Raw genomic sequence first — 15,379 nt, 5'->3', positions numbered from 1 at the left:
TCGCAGGCCTCAGTTCTTCATCTGTAAAATGAACGGTGGGGTTGTACTGTATCAGTTATTTGCCACGATTCCTTTTCCTTTGTTTATTTTAATACCCTAAGGTTTCTGTTTCTGTTTTTCCCCACTGAAACCTCTGCACAAACTCCAGCACATCAGCATGAAAGCAGAGTATGCTAGTTGAACTTTGCAAAGGAAGGCTTTCAATGTAGAGCCACACAGATAGTGATTCTCAACATCTTTTTTGCATTTATTTTTATGAAGGTATGATTTACATGCCGTAAAATTCACCTTTTATAGTGTGCAATCCTGCAGATTTTGACAACTCAGACAGTCATATAACTGCTGCTACAGTCCGGACATAGAGCACGTTCCATCAACCTAAAGCAGTTCCCTCTCATGCCTTTGGAGTCAACTCCTAAATCGAGCCAACATCTCTTAAAGTAAGAGTGAGCAGCTCAGGTTCAGATGCATGCGTGTGTGGTGGACCATTAGAGACATAATTTCAACAGACAGGGAAGACTTATGCAAATTTTTGAGGAATTTGCAAATACTTAGCTTAAAATTTTTTTTTTAAATTATTTTTGTTTTGCCAGACCAGTAGTGGCACACTGGATAGAGCATTGACCCAGAACACTGAGGTCACTGGTTTGAAACCCCAAGGTCGCAGGCTCATCAGCACAGGGCTGCTGGCTTGAGCTGGGGATTGTCCACATCATCCCAAAGCTCACCAGCTTGAACCCCAAGGTCGCTGGCTTGAGCAAGAGGACACTGGTATGGCCTTGTCAGGGCACGTATGAGAAGCTCAGTATACAACTAAAACTGGAAGCAGCTACGAATGGATGCTTCTCACCCTCTCTCCCCTTTCGTCTCTCACTCTCTCTCAAAAAAAATTATTTTTGCTTTGTATTGCCTTTACTTTTGTTTCAACTCTATGTAGCTTGCAGAAGTGGGATGAGACTTAGAGGATATTTTTCTCTAATTGTGAAAGTTCAAGAAGGATATCACAGTTTGGTATTGTCAGATAATCCTAAATGTCCATAATATACAGTGATGTCCTTGTAAGCAATATTCTAAGCATAATAAATAGAAATATAGGGCGACATTGTGAACCTTAGCATAAGTAGTTATATGTTATCCAAATGGACTTATTTGTTTTAATTGAATTTGTTGATGTTACACTAATTAACATAACTCTACAGGTTTCAGGTGCCCAATTCTATGACACATCACCGTATGGTGTGGTCACCCCCACGTCAAGGCTTTGTCTATTACCATTTCTCTCTCCACACCATCCTCTACCTCGCCCCCAGCAAAAATTACAATGAAAAGTTTAGAGTGGTTTTTTTTTTTCCAACTTGTAAAGACTTTTTATTTAAGGATCAAGTCACCATCTCAATAACATACTTTTCTTCCCTGATGTAAATTTATCTTTGCATTGATTGGGGTGATATACAATAATAAGTTTGTTTTAATTCTGAACTACTAACTGCACCTGCTTAGGATCTAAGACTGAAATGGAAAACACAGGGCTTAACCCCACATGCTCCCTGATCAAATGCAAATGCTCTTAAAATAGCTTCGTGTGAAGATGTTCAGAGCAGCTGCAGTCCAAGACGCTGGTGTCCCCGGTCACAACCTGGTGGTTTCATACCAAGGCTCGGAGACAGCTGCCTCTGTCGCTTTGTTTCCGGGCGAGGAGGAGCAACTCTGAGGACACGGAAGTGGCGTCTGCCTTGTCCGCCTTGCCGTCCTTCTGAATGCTACTTTCCTGGCCCAGGGATCATCCCTGGACCCATCATGAAGTCCTACAACATTCATTCTAAGCCACCAACACAGGAGAAAACTAGCCTGCGTTCTCCAAACTATTACAGCGAACTTTAAATAGGTGCACAATCAATTCCAGGAAAAACATGAGGGAGAAAGGAAGTCTTATGTATTTGCTTGGTCACAACTAGTAAGTGACAGGACTGTGTCTGGTCTGCTGTACTCTGTTTACCCTCAGTACCTTAGTTACCAGCAGATCAGTGTGCTCTTCTGCAGTCTATCAAAAAAAGACCTTTTCCGTCCACTTAAGACTGCTCTGTTCGGCCCCACCTGTGTGATGCGGCTCTCAGTTAACCGTGCTTACCATTTTTCCACAGAATTTTTTCCTGTGATGTTCTCTCTTTCCCATGATCAACTGCTTTTCTCAAGGGCCCACTGATGCTTCCACCAGAAGCAGGACCTAGACCGGGTGGGCAGTTGGTCTGATCTGGTGAGACAGTGCTTTACGTTGCCAGGCTGGTGGTAGCACTAACCAGCAGTTTAAAATTCCATTTACGTTCACATACCGCTGAATATACTAATAAGCTGTACTGTTTCTGTCCCTTAAAAATAAAAAAGGAAAAAAGAAAAGAGAAAGAAAATTCAATAGCTTTTATCTCTTCTAGCCACTAAACTGATTTTTCAAGGGTCAGAGGAAAGACCTGTAGGATGAGTGCAAAGGAGGACGGTGGAGGCAGGAAGAGAAGTGATGTGTGCGGAGGCCTGAAACTCTCTCTGCTGGCTGAGTTTCCAGTGTCTGCTTCCCTCTTCAAACAGTAGGGCGGGGCTGTGAGTCCTTCTGTTAAAAACTCAGAATTTGGCCCTGGCCGGTTGGCTCAGTGGTAGAGCGTCGGCCTGGCGTGCAGGAGTCCCGGGTTCGATTCCCGGCCAGGGCACACAGGAGAAGCACCCAACTGCTTCTCCACTCCTCCCCCTCTCCTTCCTCTCTGTCTCTCTCTTCCCCTCCCGCAGCGAGGCTCCATTGGAGCAGGGATGGCCCGGGCGCTGGGGATGGCTCCTTGGCCTCTGCCCCAGGCGCTAGAGTGGCTCTGGTCGCGACAGAGCGACGCCCCGGAGGGGCAGAGCATCGCCCCCTGGTGGGCAGAGCGTGGCCCCTGGTGGGCATGCCGGGTGGATCCCGGTCGGGCGCATGCAGGAGTCTGTCTGACTGTCTCTCCCCGTTTCCAGCTTCAGAGGAATACAAAAAAAAAACAAAAAAAAAAAACCAAACTCAGAATTTTTCTCGTCTCTCATTTGAGAAATGAGTGAGACTGTGCATTAGAGAGAAGTCAGCTAGGCTAGTCCCTTAAACATCTAAAACCTAGTTTTTCCACCTGCTAAACAGGGAGTAATAGCTGCCTTTCCTTTTGTGCACGGTCGCTATCGGGTCAAGTGAGTAACTGATATTGAAATTCTACAAACAGTGTAAGACACTTCATAGGTATAGGTGTAAGATGACGTTGTTATGATTAATGCCAACATAAAATGTCTCCTAAACCAAGGTGAGAAACACGATACTGCCACCCTTTCAGATGTAGCCTCAGTGCTGGACTAATTCTGTCAGACAGGAACATCTCGAACAACTGGAACTATGAGACTGTAGTACAGATTTTGTTCTGACATCTTCCATAGGGACTTCCTGTCTGACCCAATTCTAAAGGAACAGCCTATCCGTATGTGAGCCTTTTGTCTAGTATCTGTAGTTGAAACAGCCGGAATATCAACATCCTTCAAAGAAGGCTCAGGTGCTTGCACTAAAATGTATATTCAAACTTGATTATTTTATTGATTATTTGACCTATAGCATTGTCTCTGTATCTCACAGACACTAAATGACCTTTATACAGTAGAAAAAATAAATTGGGGGGGGGGGTTCTTAATTTTTCTTTTAATCATAAAGGAGGTAAAAACAGTTACGTGATAAACAACATGAACAATATACAGGTTAAAATCACTAGTAATTGGCCCCCTGTGAAGATTTCTACACTCTGCATGTGGAAATCATATTTGCCTCATTCACTGTTGTATCCCCAGTGCCCTGGTACGCAGTAGGCGCTCTAAAACATTTGGTAAATGCATAAACAAATGAGAAAACATAGTAAGCCCTTTACTATAAAAAGTGCTTCCCCTGATTATAATGAAACAACAACCAAAAAAAACTATGTTGTGCTCAGCATGAGTGGCTATTGAATGCTGGTGGTCAGTATTTCTATCCTAAGGCAAATAAGAGCAACTAACATTTTTTTAAAAATGTTTTGTAATGCAACATTTTAGAGAAGCAAGTCATGTGTTTCAGTGGCAATGAAAATTGTGCTATATGTTAAGACAAAGAATAATAAGGACTCTATTCTGGAGGAAGAATACAGAGGCCCTTACAGGGTCTTTTCCCATCCTTGGAAACAAAACTTTTAAATATCATACCTTTTTGTTTATAATCAGTATTTTTCTTTGCCCCAGAATTTTTACTGAGCATTTTTGCATTGGTTATCATAAAAACCCAAACCCACATTGCTTTGGGAAATTACTTGGAAAATTCTCATCAGAGTAGACCTATCTTACTGCCTTGCATATTTGTTTTAAAGAAGTGGAAGTAGCTCATGAACATTATTTGCCTTTAGAAATTTTCAATAGCAAACAGCTCTTAAGGTATTTATGCTGACTTGTAATTAAGTATAATGGGAGTTTCATAATAGTGTCAACTGATACCGTGGATATCTGTTTACTTGGAATATTTGTTTCTGAGGGATAGAAGATGGACACAGACACGCCCCAGAAGTAGTGCAGGGTCGGTGTCAGACACTGCCGCAAAGCGAGAATCACGCTACCATAAAGCACGTTGTTATCTTTTTGCTGGCGGAGGGTCTTGCCTTCGGTTTGTTTTTGAAAAAAAAAATCTGTGAAGTTCAGTTAAGCCAAGTACAGTGAAACTAGGCATACCTGTATACTGAAAGTGTCACTGTAAGAAAAGCAGTTTTTGTTGCCTTAATTTGAGAGAGTTCTCTCCACTAGCATGATACACTGAGTCCTCCTTTATATAATACAAACCTAATACACACGTGGAACATGGTGAGCATAGATTAAATAATATATATATTGCACATCTTGTAATCCTTCTTGAGATTTGGCAGATGTATTGGGAAAAAAAAGAAAAAGATCTGTGACCATTTGTCATTATGAAGAGAAATAGAAATGATTACAAATATTGATCGACTTACGACCTATGCGGCTTATGACCATTTGACTTTACGACCACAATCGCTAGCCACGACTGCTCCGCGTCTGGCAGTGCAAGCGTTGCCCAGCTGGGCGTAGAACAGTGCGGACCAGCTTCCGGCAGCACTACCATCTCCGCGTGCACCATTTCAACTATTATCCCAGACTCAGTACAGCAATTTTTGTTTTGTGTCTTGGATATTTTTCATCAAACCCCTCCCAAGATGTCTACCAAGAGGAAATTGTCTTTGCAAATATTAAACCAGTTGTACTGGTAACGCAGTGTTTTACTTAAACCTGATAAATGTAAAAATAAGAAACAAAATGGTGTAGAGATGATACAAATGGCATAAAATGAACAAAGAAAATTATGATATATAACAATAATGAAAGAAAATTATGATAAAATATGACTTAAAGATTTTTATAACATCATTTCACAGTACTGTACATATAGCCTACTCAACTCACGACCAAATAGTGTTATGACCGGAACCAATCGTGATTGTAAGTCGAGCACTAGCTGTATGTCAAGCATTTTAGCTGACATATTTATATACTCTGTTGAATGGGGCTCCAGTATTCAAAATTAGGCAGCCACCCTACCCACTGACTACTACTCCCGCTGAGCATGCACAGTGAGCAGAGCTTTCTCTGGTATCATTTGGCAGCAGTCCGGCATCATTTCCTATCGACATGAGATGAGATGAAATGTGCAGTGGACATCCAGTCATGTGATGGGAGGTGGTAGGTAACCTTTCAAACGCCCTACCTCAGATATCCGCTTCTGCCCTCTGGCTCCCACTCACCAAATCAAAGCATCAATGGAATATGAACAAAAGTAAAGAAAAAAGAATGCAATCTAGTTGCCATTTTAAGATGTTAGTTTCTTCTGTTTTTCCATGAAAAGAGAATTCCTCTTTTCCAATCTAGCCTATCCAGTATAATTCTCCATTTTCATCACATCATGATGGTTTTAAAATTATATATTGATCGTTTATATCAGTTCACAAAATCAAGCTATTATCAAGGAAAGTTATTTGCCCAAACCATTTTTTTTTTCATTTTTAACCATTTGTCTTACTCTTAAGAGGAAAACAATTTAAAATTACATTTAGGTTTTCTTTCATACCTACCATTTTGGCAAAACTTACTGTCATGATAGTTCTATTTTGCAAGCTGCTCTTACTCATATTAGTCTGTAAGTCATCATCATCATAAGCTCTTAGTCATACCTGAGGTTACTGCATCCTCTTGCCTAATATCCAGATGGTCCTGCTCTTGGAGAGCAGTGTTGGCAGTTCTCAGATGTTGGATTACACAGAAACATCCCCAAAGCCAGTCCTCAGCAGCGACAGGGACACTTACCTTCCACACTTTGCTTGATCACACCCAGCAATCCTCTCTTCTCACTCCCACCAAAATCCAATAGTGGAATCCGGGGACCAACACCAATGTTTTCTTCTTTTCTTTTTGGACAGTCTCTCAGTTTTTGTTCTGTGGGCTTCAAAGCCACAGAGTATTTGCAACCAAAGCCCACTGACAGTTCTGTAAAGGAGAGGCAGTGGGGATCCCAATACTGACTGGGCCCAAACACTAAATATAACCCTCTTCACTCTCCGGGCCGCGTCCTTCATACTCTGACGACGGGCGACCTTGCAGAAGCTCTCACCTCACGGTTTGCCAGTCTTCACCGAAGAAAGGCTCTAACTGGACTGGCTGCGGGATGAGGCGACCCACAAGCCAGGAGCCATCTGCCCAGAGCAGACAAGTAGAGGCAGGTACAGACTCTGAGTTTGTGTGTGTGTGCGTGTGTGTGTGCGTATGCGTGTGCTTGCATGCCTATGACCAGCAGCTGCTCTCCAGATTAGAGGACACCACTCTTTGGCAGGCAGCTCTGAAACACCCTCCTGGGTTATTTCAAATTCATGTGCACATCTTGGCTGAGAGAAGAAACCTCGCAGTCCCAACCTGGGTCTGTGCTCTGCCCTGTCACTGCACCAATACACTGTGAACCACAAACAAACCTCCGTGCCAGGATCTTAGGAACAGGCGTCCAGATGGGCATTGAATTGCACCACATCTTGTACCCTGCAACTGTGAATCGACACAAGCCTTATCTGAGATTTGAGTCGCAAGGGTATGACCTCCTCTTTGACAGTCAGAACCCGAGGCTCTGCCGAGATTCGCTGTTATTCACGCTGCATTGAACTTGAACTCGAATGCCTGCCTGTTCCCTTCGGTGTCACATGAGATGTGAGTACAAAGCACTGAGCAAACTTTAGAGCAACATCCAAATGCGTAGTGATATTTATTACTATTCAAGTTTTTGTTTATCCTAATCAGGCGTTAAGAAAAAACTTATAACTTAGATTGCTAATACTTGAAGAATCTCGTTTTCTCTAAGTGGTATCACTTGGTCCAGTTTGAGCAGGAGGGGCCAGAAGAAGAACCTTGTTCATTTTTTCAGCAACTATGTAACTGTTGCGTCCCTGTTAGGAATCGGCTCTTCTACCAGACACACCCACGACCGACCAGTGCGCGGTCTGTGCGTTATCTTATTTAATCTTCACAGCATCCCTTTAAATTAGTCCGGTCTCGGTGATTAAGTAAGAAAACCACAGCTCAGAGTAATGGAATCACTTCCCTGGAGTCTCGTGGATAATAAATATCGGACTGGGAGTTCTGAATCGGATCTGAGTCACACCAAAACCCATGCTCTTTATTTCTAAACTCTCACCATTGAAATCATCTCAAACTTACAGAAAATCCATAAGAATAGCCAAGAACTCCCATTTAGTCTTCACTCGGGTCCTCCAGTTTTCAACATTTTACTACATTTGCGTCCTCCCTCTCCTCCTCTCTTCTCTGGCTCTCTCACTCCCCCCAGCTCCTTGTGTGTTTATGTTTTTCTGAGGCAATTTATACATTTTAGTGTTGCTACTCTAAAAGATAAGTAATCTGCTACATAACCACAGCCCAACAGTCAAATTCAGTAAATTAACATTGATATAATATTCATTTCTAATCCATAGTCTCCATTCAACTTTTCACCAAATGTCTCAATAATAATATCTTTGATAGGGAAAAATGTATTTTTTCCTTTGTTACATTTAGCTCTCATGGGTCTCCTTTAATCTTCAATAATGCTGCAATCTTGTCTTTTGTGACTTGACTTTTTTTTTTTTTTTTTTTTTTTCCTGAAGCTGGAAATGGGGAGAGACAGGCAGACAGACTCCCGCATGCGCCCGACCGGGATCCACCCGGCACGCCCACCAGGGGCGATGCTCTGCCCACCAGGGGGCGATGCTCTGCCCATCCTGGGTGTCGCTATGTCACCACCAGAGCCACTCTAGCGCCTAAGGCAGAGGCCACAGAGTCATCCCCAGCGCCCGGGCCATCTTTGCTCCAATGGAGCCTCGGCTGCGGGAGGGGAAGAGAGAGACAGAGAGGAAGGAGAGGGGGAGGGGTGGAGAAGCAGATGGGCGCTCCTCCTATGTGCCCTGGCCGGGAATCAAACCCGGGACTTCTGCACGCCAGGCCGATGCTCTACCACTGAGCCAACCGGCCAGGGCCGTGACTTGACATTTTTGAAGAGGAAAATGTGCCTCAATTTAGGGTCGTGTGATGTTTCCTCATAGTAGGAGTGAGTTTGCACATTTTGGAGCAGGACTCCTACAGAAGCCACGCTGTGTTCCTCTCAGTTAATCATATCAGGAGACATAAATGGGGTGGAGACATAAACCTCCTTGTTTAAGCTGGTTCCTGCCAGATTTCTCCACTTTAAAGTTAGTTTTTCCCTTTGCAGTTAAATATTTGTGGGAATATACTCTGAGACTGTAAATATATTGCTCCTAAGTAAACTGTCTACTGTGAGGAAGAGCTTTCTCTTCTCCCCTGCTTATTTTTGCATTTATTTATGTCACTGTGCACTTGCAGGTTTGTACTTTAACCAGTGGGTTATAACCCATTAATATCATTATTTATTTTGATGCCCAAATGAGCTCAGATTTGGCCAGTGGTAGTCCCTTCGGGCTATGTCTTTTTGATAAGTCCTCATCATTTTCTGAGTACTTTCTTACTTGCTGGCATAAGTTGTTCCATGTGCATCTTGTTTGTACTTTCTCTACCCAGCCCTGGAATTAGCTATATTCTTAAAAAAAAAAACAAAAACAAAAAACAAACAAACAAACAAACCTGGGTCCATTATGAAAATAGTATATGGAAAATTGAGATCTGGGCATTGGGCGTACTCACTGAACTATATAGAATGTGCCCATTGCTTACAGGTCCTCTCCACCAGAAGAACTAAGAAATAGACAAACAGAAAGACAGACAGACACACACACACACACAACTGTATCTTTTGCTCTATCTGTCTGTGTCAAATACAATGAATGCATAGTGATAGCTCCGGTTCTAATCTAATAGTGTAGGGACATTCCAGCTTCTTACCCTTTGCACATTTGGAACTCTTCCCCAGCAGTGATTTCCGTTATCCTCCAGCTCGTTACTCACTAGCCTCTTGCCCTGTGTGTAACCAGCCTTCCCACCCTGCCGGCTACTTTCTCAGTCCCGACAGGCCTCGCCCCATCAGTTCTCAGTCTTCAAGGAACAGGAACGGATTCCGTAAAGGTTTAAATTCCCGCCTACTCACGGGCAACCAAGCAACCGAGTAAAGAAGGGAAATATGAAGAAAAAAATATTCCTAATCCTTTACACGGTCATTTTCATTGACTCTGAGCTTCGTCCTCTGTGAAGGTTTTGCATGGAAAAGGCGATCATATCTTAGTCTATGAGTCTGAGGATGGATGACTTGAGAATGATGCAGGAATACCAAACCCTGTGCTTTTTGCTTGACTCTTGCTAACACTTACTACTGCAGATGTCTGGAATGTATTGAAAGAGATCTATAGTACTAGCACTTGACAATATTGTGAAGTTTAAACTAATTTGTTTGTCCTTTTTTGTTTGTTTTGATGAATTATAAAAAAAAAATGGTAAGAGGAAACATGGAGTTGTTGGTAGCAGAGCTGGGTCACAGGACACCAGAGACTGCTCCCTAGATATGCCTCACTTTTTCTCGACCCAGACCCCACATCCCATCCTTCCCACTGTCCTCTGCCACCCCGGGTGGGTCATGTCCTCCATGGGGTTCCCACGGCGCCCGGAGTTTAACCACACCTTACCCTCCACCTCACTCCCACTGTCCTCTGCCACCCCGGGTGGGTCATGTCCTCCATGGGGTTCCCACGGTGCCCGGAGTTTAACCACACCTTACCCTCCACCTCACTCCCACTGTCCTCTGCCACCCCGGGTGGGGCATTCCTCCATGGGGTTCCCACGGCGCCCGGAGTTTAACCACACCTTACCCTCCACCTCACTCCCACTGTCCTCTGCCACCCCGGGTGGGTCATGTCCTCCATGGGGCTCCCACAGCGCCCGGAGTTTAACCACACCTTACCCTCCACCTCACTCCCACTGCCCTCTGCCACCCCGGGTGGGGCATGTCCTCCATGGGGTTCCCACGGCGCCCGGAGTTTAACCACACCTTACCCTCCACCTCACTCCCACTGTCCTCTGCCACCCCGGGTGGGTCATGTCCTCCATGGGGCTCCCACGGCGCCCGGAGCTTAACCACACCTTACCCTCAACCTCACTCCCACTGTCCTCTGCCACCCTGGGTGGGTCATGTCCTCCATCGGGTTCCCACGGCGCCCGGAGCTTAACCACACCTTACCCTCCACCTCACTCCCACTGCCCTCTGCCACCCCGGGTGGGTCATGTCCTCCATGGGGTTCCCACGGCGCCCGGAGCTTAACCACACCTTACCCTCCACCTCACTTTCTTGCAGTGACCAGCACGCTTATCTCTCCCCAGGCTGACTGGGAGCTCCTGGCGCGCACAGTGCATCTCTCGGCCTTGTGGCCCAGTCCCGAGCGCACAGCCAGCCCGCAGTAAATGTGTATTGACTGGAGGAAGCCATCCCTGCTCACTTTCCCAAGTGGACAAAGGAAAGACACAACCCTAGAATTTTGTAACAGCATCTCAGTGAGTTAGCAGGTAAAGAAATAAGAAACACACACATAATTCGAGGCGACACTAGAATCTACGTAAACACAATAAATTAAAATCAATTTAAAAAAAAGAAACACATGTATTAAACCTATCAATCATTTTTAAATTCCAGGATTTTAAACTTTTTTCCTGACAGACATTATACCAGCAGCAAAAGTGACACATTTAAATGTCACATATTATCCTCTCCTTCCGGTTCCCTACAGATGGGATTAATGGCCTACACATAAAAATGTCTAGATCAATGGTTTTCAACTGTTTGCACTTGGAGACCGTTGAAAATAGGAGAATTATTTTGGGGATTACTAAAGCAGAAATCACCCTGAGCATAAGTAAATCCAACTGAGATCATTGGGTTGAAAATCTTCCAACAACATCAGGGTGGTTAACTCTTAGACAACCAGCACGAAATTTCTAGTGACCAGTCTGCAAAGCAGCGGTTGAGAAACACTGGTCTCCATCACCCACAAAATAGAAAATTATCTCCAAATAAACAGGTATGTTTAGGAAAACCTAGCATGATGAGGGGTGCCTCTCTCTTCCTTTAAAACCAACCTGTACAGAATGTTTTGGAATTATACATATGAAAGGGTTTCGTATTTTTCTATATAAAATGAAAATGATACTAATAGTTTAACTATAAGAGAGATAGAGATAGATGAGAAAAACATATTCTTGACCTCAGAATCTTGTTGTTGCAAATAATTTGTACTCTTTGGTTTCCAGGGGCTATTTCTTTGTATACTTCAAGAATACCAAACTCCCGGGTGGCAGCTGTTTAAGCTCTAAGACATGCCACAAGTGTCCGTTTTGACGTTGTTATGTAATGCTCTTCTCCTGGCATGGCCAGCATCATTCAGTCGCTTTGCTGATATGTATCACCACATGGCTCTCTGCCTTTTTGCATCTATATTACTTTTCCAAATGGGCCCTGGTTCTCTGAAAACTGGAGAAAATAGAAGAGAAGGAATAATTCCAGCAACTTCTCAACTTGGACCAATGTTTTCTTCTTGGCTAGAAAGTTCCTTTGTGAACTGGAAAATATAAGTTATTGTAAGTCTTTTTCCCTTCTCAAACCTTCTTCTCTTTAAAAATGTTAGTTCAGTCTAGTCTTGTTTTCCTTTCTAATTGCATATCTTGTCAAGAGACATTGTATCAGCAGATTGAATTTTTCAATTCAAATCTTGCTGTAGTAACTGTTGCCTCTGATAGCCTATAGATGTACACATCCATAATGACACAATTTTCAATTCCCTTCAACAGATGTTACTGCGTGCCCCCAGTATATATACCCTGCGCTGTACAAGGACTTGGTACTATACAGATCAAATGTGACACTGCCCCTGCCCCCCCAAAAACTCACAGCCTAGTGAGAGGCACACATCAAAAGCTTGATTTTAATGGGCTGGTATTATGACATAGGGCTAAACATAATTCTCTTTGAGTCTACCTGAGCGGCACGTCAGGGACGCAGCACAGGGTGGGGGTGGGGAGAAATATTTACACTGGACACCATGGGGAGGAGGAGGAGGAGATTTGTGCCAGGGGAGGGTGAGGAGGACATTCTCCTCAGAGGACACTGCGTAAGCACGTGGCGAAGCACATGACAGCTGGGCAGCGCGGGCTGCTCCGTGCCTGGGACGGGGGACGGGGTCCAGCTGTGCGCTAGGTGCAGTGCAGGCGCAGGCTGCTCGGTGCCTGGGACGGGGGACGGGGTCCAGCTGTGCGCTAGGTGCAGTGCAGGTGCAGGCTGCCCCGTGCCTGGGACGGGGGACGGGGTCCAGCTGTGCGCTAGGTGCAGTGCAGGCACGGGCTGCTCGGTGCCTGGGACGGGGGACGGGGTCCAGCTGTGCGCTAGGTGCAGTGCAGGCGCGGGCTGCTCGGTGCCCGGGACGGGGGACGGGGTCCAGCTGTGCGCTAGGTGCAGTGCAGGCACAGGCTGCTCCGGGACGGGGGACGGAGTCCAGCTGTGCGCTAGGTGCAGTGCAGGCACAGGCTGCTCCGGGACGGGGGACGGAGTCCAGCTGTGCCCTAGGTGCAGTGCAGGCACAGGCTGCTCCGGGACGGGGGACGGGGTCCAGCTGTGCGCTAGGTGCAGTGCAGGCGCAGGCTGCTCGGTGCCTGGGACGGGGGACAGGGTACAGCTGTGCGCTAGGTGCAGTGCAGGCGCAGGCTGCTCGGTGCCTGGGACGGGGGACAGGGTACAGCTGTGCGCTAGGTGCAGTGCAGGTGCAGGCTGCCCCGTGCCTGGGACGGGGGACGGGGTCCAGCTGTGCGCTAGGTGCAGTGCAGGCACAGGCTGCTCCGGGACGGGGGACGGAGTCCAGCTGTGCGCTAGGTGCAGTGCAGGCGCGGGCCGCTCCGTGCCTGGGACTGGGTACGGGATCCAGCTGTGCGCTAGGTGCAGTGCAGTTTTGATTTGCACCCAGAAGGTTGAAGACCTAGATGCTTTGATGCTCGATGCTGAGACTGGACCCCGGAGCCAGTGGGGAACCCCGGAGGAATTGTGGCAGAAAATCACAGAGGCGCAGTGGGAATTGCATAGGGAACCAGCGAGTGTTCTGTGGAACCCTGGAATGTTGTTACACCTGAAAAGAAACTCAGGGTTCATCTAATTTTAGCCTCATGTTTTACTCATGAAAACTATGTGACCTGGCTTTAAATTTCACACCACTGCGTGCTCTGTACTTGACGGAAGCCCGGAGAAGCCGCTGTGTCAAAGCTGCCCCAGAGGAATCCCTGGGCGCACACAAGGCTGTCCTGTGCCCTGAGGGACCACTGGTGTCTCCTCTGTGCACTTTTCCTGGTGAGGCTGGACACTGGGACCTTAGAGGCCCGCTGTGGGGAGGGGGGAGGAGTGTGTGAGGCTGCCCCAGCCTGGGGACGAGCAGAGCAGCGGGGATTACCAGTGGGGTCGTGCAGCCCTGCAGGGAGAGGGTGGGCGGGGCAGCGGGAGGAGCCCAGGGGAGGTGCCTGAATTGGGGCCGGGTCCCCAGCAGCAGCTAGGGAACGGGGCGCAGGTGACACGGAGAGATGAGAATTGTGCGCGGAAGCTGAACCGCATCCAAATAAACTGGGTGCTGAGCAAGCGGAGTCCCAGCAGAGAACTTAAATACACCAGGAAAACCAGGAGAAAGGCTGCTCCTAGGGGCTGAGCAAATGCAGAGTTTCCTGGAGAAAGGCTGATGTTCATCCGGTAGACAGGTACCCAGGCCCCACCCCAAGCCCCCAGGAAAGCATCCCTAGGCGTGTGGACAGTTCTAGGCCTCCTTCTCTGATGTGGCCGGGCTCCTCCTAGTAGCCTGCCAGACATGGTCCTCAGCAACGGAACAACAAGACGAGACACAGTCTGGAGACTCAAAATCCTCCCTTTCGGCCACTGGGCAGGGTGGGGAGGCAGGGACGGGCACCGGCACCCAGGGTACTTCTGAGTGTCCAGTGAACTCCGTGGTCCGACAGCCCAGGCCAGGCCAAGTGGCGGGGGAGTGAGGGAGCCCCGCCCGGCCCGTTTCACACTGGTCCCGGGACAGCACTGTGCTGATTTCATCCTTAAGTGTTCTGGCGCTGGTCTTTTAAGGTTTTTTTGTGATTTTTTTTTCCTTAGGTTAAGGAGCTACATGATACATACGAGCAACTCTGCTTTTGACCACAAATATCTTTAAATGAGAAAGGGCTAATCCCCCCTATTCAAAATGCATTGTATGCCAAACCTAGTGGTTTCAAGCAATCGTTTGAAAAGTTTCTAATTGTAGCCATAAGTTAGGTCTCCATTCTCTCAGCCTCTGAAGTTCAGTCAGGGTGGTCCTGGTTAAAATGAATCCATGAAAAACGTCCAACAGAAATTGAAGTTACAGTAATATACTAGTATTTACAGAGGTAGAAACATAAAATAAAAAGATGGCTTCTTATATTGTTTTTGCTTTAAATCTGTTATGTGCAGCTTTGTTCCCTTCATTCATCTGCCCGACAGTGATGGTTGACCGTCTGCTGTGTTGGGCGCTGTCCTGCACCCTTGGGACACGGCATTACAAGTGCAGATGTTATTGGTTCGGCCATCTTAGCATTTTCAAGTCTGTGGAAAGAATCAAAGAAAAACGAGTTAACAGATGAGTCAGATAATTATAATAATTTATGGTAGTACCATGATAAAAAGTGACAGAAAATCATGCCAGAGGTGGGGATGGAGGGGAGTGTCCCCTCTGCCCCCGAAGGTGATCTGAGGCATGTGAAGAAGGAGCAGTCTGTGTGGGAACCGGGAGCGTAAAGGCCCTGGGGTGAGAGGGGA

The 15,379-nt window shown here is 46.3% G+C and overlaps 2 protein-coding genes across 6 annotated transcripts in view; one reads left to right on the top strand and one right to left on the bottom strand.

Moving 5' to 3' along the window:
• Positions 1-6,513, bottom strand: part of FILIP1L (filamin A interacting protein 1 like) — a 317,903-nt gene extending 311,390 nt beyond the window's left edge. The window contains exon 1 of the mRNA XM_066347855.1: positions 6,385-6,513. The gene's annotated coding sequence lies outside the window, so the exon portion shown is untranslated. The remainder of the gene's footprint in view (positions 1-6,384) is intronic.
• The window catches only part of CMSS1 (cms1 ribosomal small subunit homolog), a 419,693-nt gene that overhangs the window by 319,750 nt on the left and 84,564 nt on the right, over positions 1-15,379 (top strand). The window contains exon 1 of one of the 5 annotated variants that reach the window (XM_066347862.1): positions 6,667-6,797. The exons of the other annotated variants lie outside the window; for them this stretch is intronic. Coding sequence (XP_066203959.1) covers positions 6,743-6,797 — 55 coding nt within the window. The 5' untranslated portion in view covers positions 6,667-6,742. Of the gene's footprint in view, positions 1-6,666; positions 6,798-15,379 lie in introns of those variants that run through there. 5 annotated transcript variants of the gene reach the window in all.

Source organism: Saccopteryx leptura, chromosome 8, assembly GCF_036850995.1.
Source record: "Saccopteryx leptura isolate mSacLep1 chromosome 8, mSacLep1_pri_phased_curated, whole genome shotgun sequence".
Lineage (NCBI taxonomy): Eukaryota > Metazoa > Chordata > Mammalia > Chiroptera > Emballonuridae > Saccopteryx > Saccopteryx leptura.
This window is presented reverse-complemented; position numbering and strand designations above follow the sequence as displayed.